General features: G+C 37.7%; 1 protein-coding gene across 1 annotated transcript; it reads right to left on the bottom strand.

The window, feature by feature from the left end:
- Positions 1-10,644: 10,644 nt before the first annotated feature.
- Positions 10,645-17,314, bottom strand: twist2. Its single transcript, XM_077215366.1, has 2 exons — positions 14,280-17,314; positions 10,645-11,918 (listed from the first exon to the last, which is right to left on the bottom strand). Exon 1 carries the CDS (start codon positions 14,798-14,800, stop codon positions 14,309-14,311), a length of 492 nt encoding a protein of 163 aa, XP_077071481.1. The 5' UTR covers positions 14,801-17,314; the 3' UTR covers positions 10,645-11,918; positions 14,280-14,308.

Raw genomic sequence — 17,314 nt, 5'->3', positions numbered from 1 at the left:
TGTCACTCATCCATTGTGTGTTTGTCTGATTATTTGGCTAGTTTGGTCATGATTTAGGATTAATTTATGAAAACATTTCTGTAGATGTATCCCCTCAAAATCTGCACAGTACATGTTAAATACTTTTGAATCAAAAGGACGGGAGTCTGCAGCTGTTAAACCTCAATCGTTTCAGTAGGAAGTTCCAGTCCTTGTTAATCTGACCGCCGTAAGTGTTCTTGTCACATTGTGAAGGGTCTAATGGCCTGTCTGGTAGTGAACGTTGAGCTTTTCTCATTATTTTACACTGTAATTCTGTGGTGCGCTCTTGGGCGACGGGGACTTTTTGTAAATCTATTACGTAGCAAACAACAGTGCACCACATGTAATGTGGAAAACTCGTGGAGATGAATTGTTTGCGGGGAGAAAAGGGCCGGGATGCTCAGATGTCCCACAGTTTGTTTAAGGACTGTGGTTTATTGTCACAAGCATCAGTTCCCGTCAGTTTGCCTGGAGCACAGAACCTTAGCGTTTAGTCTGTGAATATATATATATAGAGAGAGAGAGAGAGAGATTAAATGTACATCTTTGTGCTGGATGTTAAAGACTTTTACGTTCTTAGAAAAACATTTTTTTTAAAATTTGCAAATGTTTTGAACTTTCTATTCATCCAAGAATCCTGAAAAATGCATCACCATATCCACAAAAAAAAACGTTTTCAACTGTGAGCAGCAATGAGCATATTAAAATTATTTCTGAAGGATCATGTGACACTGAAGACTGGAGTAGCCTAATGGTGATGAAAATGCATGCCTTGGTGAAGAGATTTTTCAAAAACATACCTAAACTTTCGAACGGTATTGTAGATACAGTAACAGGGAATAGAACTATTTTAAAGTCTGTTGTAAAAAAAATTGTATTTCCCAATGAAAAAATAATATTTCGCACAAAATGTTGGACTTGATTTTATCAATCTGGATTTGATTGTATTGTTAAAAGCCGGGCTCTGAATCATGCACAAGGAACATGAATTAATTAGGCATATTTTGTTTATTATTTATTTATTTATTTAAATAAGTATAGATGTAGCAAAAATTATGATTAGGAATATATTTTTAAGTTACTGCTAAAAAAAAAATGTGCCATGACATTACTGTTTTTTAATTTTTAATGCCTTTGGAGATCCATGTAAGTCCCATGGTACATGAATACAGTATGATTGTAGTATCTGTTACTATGGTGGTACTGTGGTGAAGGTTTGTTGGAGCCAGTGCTTGTGTTTGGAGCACTGCCCCCTCTGTCCAGGGGAGGGCAACAGCTTACAGTAGTCACGACAAGGATTAGCAGCTCATTTACAGGAGACAAGGGTCAGACGTCTGTCCAAATATACAGGGGTACGTTAGAGCGAGAGAAATCCAGCGGATTGACCAAAGCAAACAAAAGCATCACCCTGCTGCTTGCTAAGCGCCAGTCAAATAAACAAACGGCTAATTCCAGTCCAGCGCGGCTGAATTGACTCTTTAGGTCATGAAGTAGAAAATAACTAAATTTAAAACGTCACAAAGCAGGGATTTGAATATTCATAAATCTGACACCCTGGGACGTGTGGCACGGATTAGCTAATAGTGTGAAAGGAGACGCAAGAGACAATATTTACCGCCTCGCAGGTCGACAAAAGATTGTCTCCAAACAACATAGCGAGCACAAAGGTGACGGGATCCCCAGGAATGTGTTCACGCATCGAGCTCCTCGGGAGTCAGATCGAGGTGAAACGTTTAGAGACTGTCAGTAGAACTGTTGATCAGGTCGCTGAACCCCGTGACCTTTGCCCTGTAGCTCGGGGTAGGGTAAACCCAGTGCGGTCTCCACATTTGATCCCAATCGGGGTCTCTACATGCTCTCCGTTCCCACAATAAACCGTCTCGGAGAACACAGGCTTGACACATCAGACGAAAAACCTCTAGCTAGTTCCTAACTATTTGGTCTGCGGTCACACAATTCAATGTTGTTCTCTCTCTGCTCTGCTCATCCTCATTGAGGTGGCTCAGTCTGTCATTATGGTCTCTTATATTAGAGAAGGTCCTCCTTCCAGAGCATCGCTCGCCACTTCTCTGCAGTTTTTAATTGTGGCTCTGAGGTGGTGGATGAAGCCAGCTGCATCTCAAAGCCAAATTACAGATCAGCCTTACAGAACCCGAGTGATATGACACAAGGCGAAAGACCTGCGCTTCACCCAATGGGTGTGGACATCATCCCGACCAGCGTTACTCAAGAGCTTCTCCTCAATTTAGACTGTAAATCACATATTATGAAGTAGATAGTGCAGACTCTAAATTCAGATTGGATGAGCCACATCGAAAGGGATAGTTCCCCCAAAGAATTAAAATTGTCATCATTTACTCAACCCCTCAAGTTGTTTCAAACCTGTATGAGTTTCTTTCTTCTGTTAAACACAAAATATCTTGAAGAATGTATGGTAACCAGACAGTTGATGGTATTGACTTCCAGAGTATTTTGTCCTTCTATGGAAGTCAATGGGGCACATCAACTGTCTGGTTACCAACAGTCTTTAAAATATCTTCTTTTGTGTTCAGCTGAAGAAAGAAATTCATACAGGTCTGGAACAATTTGAGGAATTTTCATTTTTGGGTGAATTATCCCTTTAAAGCCACTGTATTATAGTCGATAAGCACGTTTAAAAACTGTGCTATTTAATAATCTGTCATATTTCTAAGTAAAACAGAGTATTTGAGAAAGAAGTTTATCCATTGAGAATTGATTGGGAAAATTAAAAAGTCAGACGAATGAGGGCTGCAATAAGTTGAATTTTGAAAGATTATAAAGAAAAACATTTTTGCTTCACGGTAAGGTTTAATTAAACATTAGTTAATGCGTTAGGCGTCATGAACTAACAATAAAACATACTTTTACCGCATTTATTAATCTATGTTTAATTTAACATTTCAAGTTGTATAAATTAACAAACGCATACATTTTGTAAAATAAAAAAACAGTACATGATACCTAATCCATTAACTAATGGTAATAAACTGTACTTTGTTTTATTTTTTATTTTTTATTTACTGTATATTTAAATAACATTCACACATGAATTGTGCATAATAAGGCCTGGAACGTCCATTAAGAAAGTAATTAGCATCTTTTGAATTCATTTTTTACAAATAATAATCCTATATTTAATAAGATATAATACTATAGGCCTACTATTGCAGTGACTGTTCATTTTAGTTTTTAAAAGTATACATTTCATCCAAAAATGAAAATTCTGGCACCATATACTCACCCTCATGAAGTTCCAAACGCTTATGACTTTCTTTCCTCTGTAGTTGATTGTTTGTCTATACAACTATTCTATACTATTCTTTTTCTTCTACTTTTTTAAGGTTTTTTTTTTTAGATCAACCCTTTATCTACTTAGTAAATATTGGTGTTTGTTTTGTATGATATTGCCTAATAGCAATAAGCCAGTTGAGGGCATGCTCTACCGTGATTTTGCCACTGTTGAGATTTTAAGCAGTCTGCTTTTTGACGTGTGCTGTAACACATGGCTTCTCGAGGCTTATTGTTTTATTTGATCGTGTGTTCAGCTATTTGATAATATTTTGTCTGAAGATGAGGATGTTGATGGCACTTGTAATGTGTGCCGAGTTTGTTTTATGCTCAAATATTTTCAGAAACTGTACGCTTGTCCTCCACGTCGACTGTCATCTTCAGTCTCGCGTGTGCTGTGTTTTGAGAGCTGTGTGCTGTTTGCTTGTTCTTGCCGTGTTTAGTCTAAAACCCGGTGCCCCTCCTGAGAGGCTTCAGGGAGGAGATATCTGTGTACTGACCCGTCACTGCAAGTGCTGCTGCCCTGAGAGGAAACAAACGCCGCTGGGTTCACACTAGCTCCGTTTTCCTACTTGATCATTTTCAATATTGACATAAAGCACCTCACTGTTTGATTCTACTTTGCATGCGAAGACAGGACTGTCATAAATGTTTACCGTCACAGAAAAGAGAGCGGGGGAAAGGTGGCTCTCGAGGGCCATGACATATTTTTCTCATTAAGAGCTCACACAACTTTTTAAGAGAGCACACAAACAAAACCCACACCAATTTATGCCTGTTGTGTTAGTCCAAATTACACAGGTGACCTATCCCCTTCCGGCTCTATGAGATCAAAAATGGAGCGGGACGGAATCTACCCCCTCGGAGCAAGTTTAATTTCAGCCCCCCTTCAAATCGTTCACACCGAAATTCCCCCGCGGCTGCGCTAACTGTGTAAAGGGGAACTGTATGTTTTATCCCGCTGGCTTCACATGAGGAAGTCATTAACATCTCTGTGCATCTCTGCTCTGTAATCTCCCTCAGCCGGTGTTTCTTCCACCAACAACAAAACAACAAAAATATTGAGAAATATAACTGCAAGCTGCGATACGGGGCCAAGAAGAGCAAAACCTCCATATTTAAGTAATCGAAATGTCAAAACATTTTTACATAATTTTATTAAAGTTATACCTCACGCGGGAATCGAACCCACAATCTCTGGCCAGGTGCCTTTCACTCAGCTTGTTGCACCGAAAGAGCGTTTTCACACAGATGCCGAAGTTGTATAGTTTTAGAATTACTCAAAATGAAGAATTTGTACATAAATGCACTGCATTTTGTACTCAGATGAGATTATTCTTAGAAAGCAACCATTTTTGGAACAGAAGCAAATTATTTCACCATTTCTGGCCACGGTACCCGTTTGTAGTCTGGGCATGTGCCACACTGGATTCAAACCCACTACGTGAAACGTTCGGGCCTGTGGCTTAACAGAGTGTGACACCCGGTTGACACACATTCACCAGTCTGTCAAGGAGAACGTTCATTGTGAGAGCTAGCACACAAAAAGCATGTTAAATTGAATTAATGCTAATATATTTTTTGTATATAATGTCTTTTCGTCCGATTATCTAAAACTTTTTTGCTTCAAATAAAAGACTGTAGTGTTATGATTCACCTCGCAGCTGATTGGCTTGGTTCATGGATTATAACTCTTAACTTTAACTCTATTTCCGTCATTTATGAGACCAGGCTTGCCTGCCATTGACGGACATTTCTGGCTTTCAGGGTTTTGACTGTTATATGTAGGGGTCACTATGCATCTTCTGTAGGCTACTAAATCTCTTGATCAAAAGGAAGATGCAAACACAAGCTATATCATATGTAATAATATGTATATGTAAAATAACACGTTCACCAGCATTAAACAGCATATAAATCAAAACGGCCTAATGTTACTGAAAAAAAATATACTCCAGGGATGAGCTATAGGACTGTGAAGCTTTAGGGGTGTTGATGGACTCAATCTACTCCATCTATGTTTTGCTCATCGTTCTGAATCCCATCCAGACGTAGTCTTTGACAAAAACACGTTTTTCTTAGCTTTTTGCTCAAATTGTTGATTTTTTTCTGAAACTTACCCTCCTTCAAGTGTCTTTGTAGGCTATAAATTGCATGTTCAGATATTCATTCAAGAAAATATTCTAGAGGCCATGACATTTTTGTGAAAATGGTCAAAAACGCTGGCGGTGGCTTGGAGTTAACAAAGACTATTTTAAAATGAAAATGAAATAAATACTTCCGGTACCAATGGCACAGAGTCTGAGTTTTCCTTAACCAGCCATGACTAAGACAAGCAAAAAGCAGCTGGATATTTTGTGTTTTGACTGGTTTCGACGTAATTTTTGTCCATTCTGAAAGTGAAAATGCTGTACAACACAATGTGATTTGACTTTGTTGTAATAATGTGGTGTCATGCTGGAAAGGCCCGCCCACAGCGAAATCTCATTGGTCCAAATGCTCTACTTAGATGTATATTAAATATCAAATATGTTCTGTATGGAGTTAAACAACACATTTACTTTCAGTCTAGATTACCAAATTACTTGTTGGAAACTAGTTCCGTCCTTGGTTAGGACGTGGTGTAACGCTGGTTTGTTTTATAATTGGTTTGGTGAAATGGAGAGAATAACAGCTCCTCACCTCAGTAGCCTGGTGTGACCTTTCTTCTAATGAAGAGGAAAGTGGTCTGGTGTGCGAGTGTGCCGCAGTATGAACCCACAGACGAGACGGGATCAGGTTTCTGCAGCCGAGCGCACCTTTGTTTAACCACTGAACGTTATTGCAAGTAGCCTGATCCAGTTAAGGTGATGAATTTCTGCTCTTTTAGCTCTTGATTGTCCTTTATAAGATCATTATTTTAGTTTCACAGCTGCCTATGTTATACATCTCTCAAACACTTCGAGCAAAGGGGCCTGAGACTGAATAGAGATGCTGGTGAATCATAATACAGACTTATGTAAAAACATTGATGATCATTGAGTTCACTGAGTGCCACATCAGTCCAGAGGTAATTTCCATAGCCTGGTCTGCATGTGTTCTCCTCACCAGCTTTTACAGCCACTTTAGTGTTTTAAGCCATTTTCTTGTCCAGTTTGATTCTGCCTCCAAGAGCAGCGGAAATCTCTCCAGCGGTGGAAAGACTGGAGGAATTTTAGGGGAGCGGGGGGGGGGGGGGGGGTGCTTTTGGAATGATTGTGGCTGAGAAGTGTTCTTGGTGCTTCCCAGGATGAGGGGAGATGTGGTGTTGCTGGCAGTGGAAGACTGAAAGTCTGTTCCTTCTCACGGTTAATGAATGATAATAATAAGTATAATTTGTATAGTGCTTTTCCCCCAAAAGCTCAAGGTAATTTCAAAGTGAAATTGCAGGCACATTCATTCGAGAAATTCAGAAATTACATTCAGAAATGAACGAAAACTATATTGGTTGGTTTTTAAATATTTAAGTACTGAGTAATGTTAACTACATGTACTTAGGGTAGGTTTAGGGTTAGTTGCATTTTTACATTACATTTATTCATTTAGCTGACGCTTTTATCCAAAGCGACTTACAATTGCTATATTTCAGAGGTTGTACACCTCTGGAGCAACTAGGGGTTAAGTGTCTTGCTCAGGGACACATTGGTGTCTCACAGTGGATTCGAACCCGGTTCTCTCACACCAAAGGCATGTGTCTTATCCACTGCGCCATCACCCCCCCTAGTTGCATCCCTAGTTGCGCCATCACCACCCAGTTGCGTGGAATTTTGCATCATTTACTGTTATTACTATGGTAAGTGCATGTGACATATGTAACAAAGACACTGCAAAGTAAAGTTTTACCAAAATCCATTAGGGTCTTTGATATTTTCAGCAGTTAGTTAGAATAATCCATTAGAGTATTTAACATTTTTGTTAGTTATTGAAAACCTCCATTAGTATCTTTGAAATTTTCAGCAGTTAGAATACTTAGTTAGTTAGTTAGTTAGTTAGTTAGTTAGTTAGGAAACATTTATTAGGGTATTTTAAATTTTCAGCAGTTAGAATACTTAGTTAGTTAGTTAGTTAATCATCCAGGGCTTCTAAAAATGTCAGAAGGCCCCTGCATTACCTGATCTTACCTCCCAGTACTTTTTTAGTGTCTTCTTTCTTTGTACTGAAGGTCCAGAGCGTTCCAGAACTATTCTTGTCCACCATAATCCCTTCCCTTCCTGTCTTTTTGGATTATTTATACTAAATGTAAGCATATCCACCTGTTGTTCCCAGATGAAACGCTCTCAGTATACAGCACTCCACCTGTGCAGGAGGAACACACCTGTGCTATAGATGTCCTGTCCCAGAACGCATGTCCGTAACACTGTCTGAATCCACGGTTCTTCAACCATGTCCTGATTTGATCTGCTGGTCGGTGATTCAGCGCAGACATTTGTATGCGATCTAAGGCCAAACATGTGCTGCATTGCCACGTCATCTTCCCTTGAGCACGGATCCGGTCCTGCGGGTTCATATATATTGTACACGTGGAGCTGTTTTAGGGCAAGAAGGCCAGTATCAGCCTATTATGAGTGTTAAGGGATCAAATTGTTACTCATCTCGATTCCACTTATTGTCATCCGGAGAGATCATTTGAGTTCCATCACAAGAATGTACTTTATTTTATTCTAGCTACAAGTGGCCAACTTTTGTAAAGCTGCACATAATATTATGAAGTCTTAAATAGGAATCCAATAAGCCACTCAAAGTCATTGGTAATTATAGGATATTGGTGTCTAAACATCACTGGACCCTATTGAATTGTATTGTATGGACACTGAGGCATATCTTATTTTATGATCCACGGAAGACAGAAAGTCATACAGTGTTGGAATTCCACAAGTGTGAGTAAATTGACAGAATTTTCTTTTTTGGGTAAACTATACTTTTAAGTTTAATAGTAGACATTAATGATTAAAAAAAAGAAATCTTCTGCCAGTAATGCTAATATAATTCATTAGGCTCACAGTAAACTGTTTACAGTGCAATTTAGCACGTTAATATCAATTTGAGGTCACAGGTGTGTTGTGTTTATCAGCATTTTACAACAGCTTTAGCGTGGCTCATCAAGTTAGCCTGAAGTTAGAGATGCTGCGGTCTTTTAGTTGCTTTAGTTTAGGCCTACTATCAACACAGAAGGTAAAAGTAAACCACTAGGGTGGTAGCCTACAAATCTGATTCTAGGTTTAGCAGAAGGAAATGTGTGTCCTGCCAGGGCCCACCCCCACGTTGTAATGTAACCTTGGCATTAGCTTGAACATGAAATCCTTTATGCGGCGCATGCAGCGTAAACCTTTACTTTATCCGTTTTACTGCAAATTAAAATTTTGTTGCTTTTTCCGTCTCATTTTACGGGAAACATCTGGGGCTTGCACCACTCCGTAACTGTGGCCCGAGGCATTCTGGCTCAGAAGGAAGGCAGGAATAATGAGACATTATCAAACATGCTGCTGATGGATATGCACTTTTCCTCAACACACAACCTTTTATTTGATTTATTTTTAAATCCATGTGCCTCTCACGTCGTTTTAAAACGTTTATTAATCATCACTCTTTTACGTGAATCGGCTCTTTAGAATCAGCAAAAAAAGATTCATTGATTCTTTTACGTCATGACGTAATTATTTAATCACACCTCCATGATATAATTGCATTGCATGTATATGCCTAATAAAGCCTTATGCAGAAACACGTTGCTGTTTATTTAATTTTTCCTGAGTTTTATTGTAATTTCGTTCCTGCCCGACTTCAGCTCATAAAAACAGTTAGCTTATTTTGAATCGAAATATAATTTGCATTTCACATTAAACAATAGGCTTTTTAAAATAATTTACATGACTCGACTGAATATTTGCATGATTTAATTAAATGCTATTTATTAAAACCAATGTTTCGAATTGATGTGTAAAAAAAACATTTTTTATTAAATATATTTTTGCCCCATCAGTCAAATCATCGTTCCACTCAAGCTCACTAGTATAGGCTCACTCATCATTTCTCGGGCTAGTAGCCTAGCCAACGAGTTGGACATAGGTTATTTCGAAAGATTCAGTCGGATTCGAGAACTGTCCTTAGGCTAGGCTACTGATTCAGTCCGATTCGTTAAATTCAATAGATTAGTGAACGAATCATTAAAGGGATAGTTCACCCAAAAATTGTAATTCTGTCATAATTTAGGCCTACTCACCCTTATGTTGTTCCAAACATGTATGAGTTTCTTTCTTCTGTTGAACACAGAAGTCACCCATTGACTTCCATGGTAAACATTATTTTTCTCATTCATCAGAAGAAAGAAACTCATGCAGGTTTGGAACAACATGAGGGTGAGTAAATGATGACAAAATTGTAATTTTGGGGTGAACTATCCCTTTTCATTATACAATTCATTAACGAATCATTTTGTGAACAAGTTTGACCTGTTCCATAAAAGATCCGATTCATAAGAACGGTCCCTCCACGAATCGGACATCGCTAACTGAGATTTAAAAAAATGTAAGTATGAAATAGTTTTATTTCTTAAGAAACCAAGAAATGTTTCTTGAGAGTGGGCGATTGACAGACGTGTGAACTTGTTTTATTTTATTGAATACGGACTGTAAATGTCCTTGCTGTCCGTACACGCTAATTATTTTTGGTCTGCCTACGTACAAGTGTGTCAGAAGGACGTCTTTCTCAGTTGCGTCGCATATCGACGTCATGTAGCCGTTCTCGAGACCCTTGCGTTCAGCTCGTTTCCGTTGCGGTTGCAGAGATTTGCGCAGGTGCACAGAATAAAGAGAATAAATAGAGGTGTGTATATAACGGGCTGGTTCTCACTCTTCACCGCAGTTTTTTTCTTCTTTGGGCTTCCCCATCACCACATATTTAAGAACTGTTATTTTTTAAACTGCAGCTGTTTTCTCGTAAGTGTATCTCTTTGGGTCAGTGGCGTTGCACCAAATTTGCTACCTACCTTGTCTTGCCTGTTTTTAGTTTTTTTTGTGGGAAATTAAAACGTCATGTGATGGTAGCCTAACTGTCCTGAGATAGGCTAAATAAGAAGTTGGCATATTGTACTCACACATGCATCCAACGGGCAAAAAAAGTCAATGAACTACAAAAAGGGAAGGAAAATTTGGCACACCACAGCTCCAAAACATAGAACAATATGTATTTCATGTTTTCACCACAGGTGAGGTTTTGAGTCCAGTGGCTCCTCATCAGAAGATTGTACTCTGGCACAATCCTTTATTGTTATTCCCTTAAAAAAAAAAAAAAAAACAGTAAAGCAATTATGTTTTAATACACTGACATTTACAATATAGCCACTCTTGTCTGAGAAATCAAAGTGTGTGTTGCATAACCAGCATAAAGGAAGTTATTTTTTTAGTTATGTGATAAGGAAACCATAAACACGCACACATTGTTGGAGTCATAAAATCATTTGTTGTTGTTGTTGTTGAAAATGGAACAAATGCTTATCAAAAATGTATGAAACCTAAATAACAATTTTAACTATTATAACTTTTTTTTCCAATAAAAATGTTCTCTTTTAATCATCAGTGGCATGTTGACATATACAGACATATGCTGTAAAGGTTCTTGCCTTTATTATTTAAAACTCCAAAATATCATAAAAAAGCAGAGTTGAATTAGTCTTGAACAGGCCAACAGAACAACTGAGCTTCTATCAAACATTAATGCCTCAGCAGTGGAGTCGTTTCTTTTAGATTGTATCACGCTAAGCCTGGGAAAATGAGATGTAAACAATAAATGCTTTGCGAGCGTTGGTGTAGATTCAGAGGAGAAATGAAAAGGTCTGGTAGGGGACCGGTATTTAAATGCTGCGGTTATCTGCAGTTGTTAAAGAATTTGCCTCCAGCCGTCTGGATTCAGTGATTTCTTCTTATTAGAGCGGACAGGCTTTTTTATAAGCTTTGGGGTAAAACTGGCTGGACTTTCTTTTCGGCTAATGAACCTGCACAAAAGAAGGGGGAAATCTGAACGCTCTTTTTCTACAGTGAGGATGTGGACATAATCAATGTGTTCACCCTAAATGTTCAAAAATATGTTTTAATAAATAAGCAAAATGTACAATGGATGGAAATCGAAAATGTTGCATAGAAAAAAATTCAAATGTAGGCATTCATCCATGCAGCATACTTCAAGAAAGTATTGCTCTAAATTGCATTGGTCCCTTTAAAAAAAGCTGACAACACTCACAGGTAGCCTATGTACAATAGTTTTTTTGTTCATATATATATAAACTCTTCTGTTTATAGACAAACACGAAATATAGTTTCCATACAGATAACAGATGGCCTTCCTGTACTATCACCACAGCGACATTTAAGAATAACTTGTGAAAAAAGATTAAATGTATTTGACAACACAGGAGACGTCATCTACTTTTTCTCTAAGTATATAAAAAGTTCCTTTTGTTATGTCCTTCATGAGGATGTAGGTGTATCCACTGAATGTCCCTTGGCCACGTCTTTGAGGTTTAGAGGTTCATCAATAAATCCTTTGGTGTCTTCAAATTAGTGGAAGTAAACAGTCTGTGGAAGAAGAAGAAGAAGAAGAAGAAGAAACATTTAGGTTAAAAAATCTACTCCTCAAACTTCTATGCAGGGATTTTCAATGAAGACCTTAAACTTCAAGGTTTGTCTGCGGTTGAAGGAAAAAAATGGGAAGCTATTAATGATCCCATATTTTAATTCTGAATGGGAGCACATGCTTACACAGGAAAAGGCTTGGTTCAATCATGTTACACAAATCCCAGGTGGAATTACATCACTGGAAAATAACTGTTTTAAGAGGTCATTTGGTTTGAAAAACGAAGCTGTACACCTGCCTTCCTTTTGAATTTCTCAGTAGCAAGCACATATTACTTTATTCAAATAAATTGATAATAATCAATTAGACAAACAACTAATATTGTTACAAGCGTTGAGTAAAACATTTTTATGACAGCTGTGTGTTGTCTTGGTTGATATAGCCCTAATCCAGCGCATAAAAAGAGAGATTTATCCAACTAGTTAATGCATTATGATATCTTCTTTAATTGCACTTCATCATTTTTTCTTAGCTAATTAGTTATTTAAACTAGGATCATATTTATTTATAGATGTGCAGGTTCATAGGAAATCTTCTTTCTTTTCACCACAGGTTATTACTTTATTTTGTTGTCAAGGAAAGAGAACTCCATGCATAAATATCTTATTAAATAAAATGTAAATAATAATTCAAATGAAAATTCTTGAAAGTGATCTTGTTAATAAACGAACACATTTAGCCTGAAAGATTTCAGTCTTGCCTTAGAGATCTTAAAGAGTGTTTTGTGCTGTTATTTCACCAGCATAAACATGGTTTTGGTTGCAGCTCACCTTCACACCTTCATTAAAAATAAAGGTTCCTGTTAGGACAAAAAAAAAGACTTCACATCCTGATGTCATGTAGCAGAATATTTTAGCTCCTACAATAGTTCCACACACAGGTGCTTTAATTTCTTCGTTATGAAAACGTTTAAATGCGTACCGTTTTTCACTTCAGTCAGGATCATCATTCTTTTCCATTTTTCTTTTTTTTTACTTAACGTTTACGAATGTGGTTTGTAACTTCATAACCAGTTTAAATCCCCGCTGAAATATGAGTTTTATTCACGAGAGGGAACATTTCCTTCTCACGGTTGGGTCGTTATTCGTTTCATAACATCGACGACATAATGAGAATGTTTATTTGTTTACTTAGTCGCAAATACTGAGAAAAACTCAAATTCAGCGTTTGTTTCCATGTTATTTCTGACAAATACAGTCTGAATACCACAGCTTTTCGTGCTATAGTTCTCACCATGTCTCTAGTTGGATTTTACAATAAATATCTGGCTTTAGCAGTCGAGGAATAACCCGATTCTGATTGTTTTTGGGCTGCACGTTCATTTTCTTACTGGAAATGCGCGAGCTTCTATTGTGTTTTTAGAGGGCTTTACGAATGTATGTTTGTATTCATAGCATTATATAATAATTAGAACACATATATATGTTCCTATATTCATTTCTTCGAGATATCGTCGTGACGCCTAGCATTTTGTCCACTGTAGGCTATAGTGAACATTTCTATAATACTCTCTGAGATATGCCATTGGTTTATGTCCTGGTGTTACTTAAAGGGAACTTTCTGGCCTTTTCTGTGACACCAGGTTTTTGGGGGTGTGGCCATAATAATAACCTATTAATAAAAATAATAATAATTTGAATATCCTCGTGATACCTAGCCTATACCTTTGTCGCCTGTAGTGAAAATTTATGTCAATATCATCCAATGAAGACATTTTATAACGATGATAAATAAAAAAAATAGGGCTTAGTCCATAGCATAAGATCGTTTTTTTTTAGAGTAGTAATACCCTAGACTATATTATTTAAAAAAATATTAAAAATACTTTTTATGTGTTATTGGCCTCACCTGAGGCCCAAAAAGTACAATCACCTACGTTTCTTGTATAACTAATTAAAAAGTTCAAACGTTTTACTTTTTTTAATGAGTTAAAGCAATGAAAAAAAATACATGCCGTCATAACTTTTTACAGTGAGGAGGATATAGACATTCCTTAAGTGGAATTGGTTACTGCAGGTTACACACATCCATGTAGGCCTATCTGTAATAATGCTATGATAAAACTATGAATTGTTTCACGTGTAAAACATATATAGAATAACGTTTTAAAGAATTATAATACTTTATCTAAACAAATCTAAATGACCATTTTTGGGGTGTCACGAGGATATAGTGTTGCATTCCTGCAATGACCTGTCAGTGTCAGTGGTCCAGAACAGCTGGAGTTTCCCTAAAAGCAGGTTACTGCCGTCACACATCCACTTAACTCGACACTATAGTAAGGTCTTGGCATCTCTACCCACCCGTTTGGCATGATATGGACGAGTCTCTGCTAGTGGGACGCAGACATCGACCACGCGCCCTCCATCCTCCACACAGAAAACGCGTAACTGAGTCTCTCGTGCGCGACGTAACTGCAGCTCGACATCTTGTTGTCCATCTCGTCGCTCTGCAACACTTGATAGAGGAAATCAATGTACCTGGAGGCGAGCTTGAGCGTCTGTATCTTGCTGAGTTTATCCGAGGGGAGCGTGGGGATGATTTTGCGCAAAGACGCGAACGCTTCGTTCAGCGACTGAGTTCGTTGCCTCTCCCTGACGTTCGCCAGAACCCGCTGGTTCTGCAGCTCCTCGAACGACTGAGTGCTGCTCGGGCTCGGCTTTTTGTTCCGTTTATTCACGGAGCTTGGGCTGCTGCTGTCCTCGCTCGACTTTTTACTGTGTCTCCTCTTCTTCCCGAACCTTTTCTGTTGTCTGTCCAACTCCTCCTCGCTGGTCACCAGGCTGTCCACTGGGGAGACGGGAGAGCTTGAACTCTCTTCCATTTCTTTTTTAAAGAAATGTGAAGGTCGAGGAGAAAACGCGCTCTCCACCTTTGAATCCGTGGTTAGACCGTTATATCCGTCCGTTTTTTTTGGGGGGGGGGGTTCGTATGTCCGAGACTGCGCCTCTACTTCCAGAAGTAGAGCTTGCCTGAGTTTTCCTCCCGCAGGAAGTTTTTTCCTAATTTTTTGGGAAACTTTATCCTAGTCTCTGATGCTAAATACTAGTGTGAATGGAGGGGGAGGAAACGCTGCTCTCTGATTGGTGGACTAATAAACAAGGAGGACCAGTCTTAAGTTACACTGCACCTCTCCACTGGCTGCCACTCAAATTATACCACAATTTTAGTTTGATACTCTCAGTTTTAGACATTATTTCAATCTCACACTGTAAAAACGACATTTTAATGGAAAAGGAACGTAAAGTGGCACAGTACAAACGGGTCAGGTCTCTGGTTAAAAAAAATATAATGTAATTATAAGATATAATTTTTTTTTATTAAATTAAAAGTGTAAAATAGTGTGCATTGTACTTATATATTTTTAAAATAATTATCTCACATTTTAAATATTACAATATAGGCAGTGTGTAATATGGTAAAATATTGTTGAAATTATTTTTTATTTGTAAAAAAAAGTATGAATTTATGAGGAAAAGAAATGTTCAGAATTGCTTGTATTACACATTTGTTTAAATTTTATTTAAAAGTGTTTTTTTTAAATGATTGTCATTAATTTTAATTATTGCTAGTTGTCAACCTTTTTTTATTTCTGTGAATATTTCTCAATAGGAGTCAAAAAATGTACTGAACATTTACACTTTTGTTGTGCAGGAAAAGATGGGGTAAGTCTAACAGACTTTTTTTTGAACAAACAAATAAGTATATATATATATATATATATAGGCTATTGATGGTGAGAATTCACAAGAATGTCCAAGGTTACAACAGTTTTAATTTGTTTGTTTTTTCTTTTAAATTCATAATTATCAATTGCTGATTGATTTTATGACTGAAAGGTGCACACTTATATATTACATTTTTGTATTTGCCTCATGCCGAACATCCCCCGTTAATGTTTAAGGTCATATTTTTTTCATGGTTATTAAAATGCCACAAAAAACCTCTCACCTCTTTCAGATGTGGCACACAGTAGATGAATTTGCAGACTTCTTTTCACGCCATTCTTTCAAGTCAGATGAAAGACCTTTCCCTATTGTTTTCCAGAATAAGTCCAAGGTTTCACAATACCCTAAACACATGTAGGAGTCAGCCTGTTGTGAAGAACTTTTGGCAAAACCTCACAGGCCTTTTCTCTTACACGGGCCTGGACTGTCTCTTTGAATTAGACAATAATAATGCATGTCAGATTTCTTTCACCAGTGTCCAGTGTTCAAAAGAGGCTTTGGGATGTTTTGTATAAGGCAGCAGTTTGGTCACATTTGTAAGGTTTTCAATTGTAAATTATGCCTTATTTCAGAAAGAAGATTTGTTTCCCTTTGATTTATGTATGTAATCCACATGTGAACGTATGACTGACACATGGGACGAAGCCAGCGAGAATAGCCCTGAGGATGCTCAGATGATCTCCATGTCCATTCTGGTTAAAGCATGGACGTTCTGAAAGGGTTTACACTGAGGGATGTTTATGGTTTTAGAGCTTCAAGATAATGCAACATGAATGCTTCTAATCAAAGAGCTTGAAGAAATAAAATAGTTATACATCTCTAATATAAAGAAACTAGAACATTGTTGAACGAGTCAGCCTGCTTTTGCACTTTCAGATAATGAACAATGTAAAAACCGCCACAATGATGAAACCTAAAAACATCCTAATCTCAAAATCTCAAATCCCAAATTGAATTTTCTGCTTTATCTCCTCTGTTCTACGCTAACAGACTGAATTAATTTAAAGGACTATGTCATCCAAAGATGAAAATTCATAATTTACTTACCATTATGACCAAAACCGTGTGCCTATTATTCTTCCATTCAACACAAAAGATGAGTTTGTGAACATTATCGGTCTGCTATTTTCCATATAATGACAGTAAATGATAACTGGGGCTGTCAAGCTCTAAAAAATACATAAAACCATAAAATTATATTTAGGTGAAATGAATAGACTACAGTTATTTCCTCTCTGAAATGGCATATTCAAAAGATATAAAAACGACCAAAAATCCACCGTTTGCGTTTCACACAGGTTTGGAACGACATGAAGGCGAGTAAATATGACCTCATTTTGATTTTTGGGTGAACTATCCCTTGAAGTACCTGCCTTTGATAAACACTTTTTGGATTTTCCAACAGCATGATGGATCAGGCGAATTGGGAAGAATGAATATCTTCTGTCCTGTAACTCATAGTGAAAGGATAAGAGAGACACTGACATGTGCCCAACTTTGAAGCTTGTTTCCCTGTAGCCTGACCCGCTCCATCAACACCGCTGCTTCAGATAGACTCCATATGGCCCAGCGGCACAGCGAAGCCTCTCCGGATCACAAGCTCTCGTGAC

Source organism: Siphateles boraxobius, unplaced genomic scaffold, assembly GCF_051911475.1.
Source record: "Siphateles boraxobius isolate OS27281-9 unplaced genomic scaffold, OSU_SipBor_1 7, whole genome shotgun sequence".
Taxonomy (NCBI): domain Eukaryota; kingdom Metazoa; phylum Chordata; class Actinopteri; order Cypriniformes; family Leuciscidae; genus Siphateles; species Siphateles boraxobius.
This window is presented reverse-complemented; position numbering and strand designations above follow the sequence as displayed.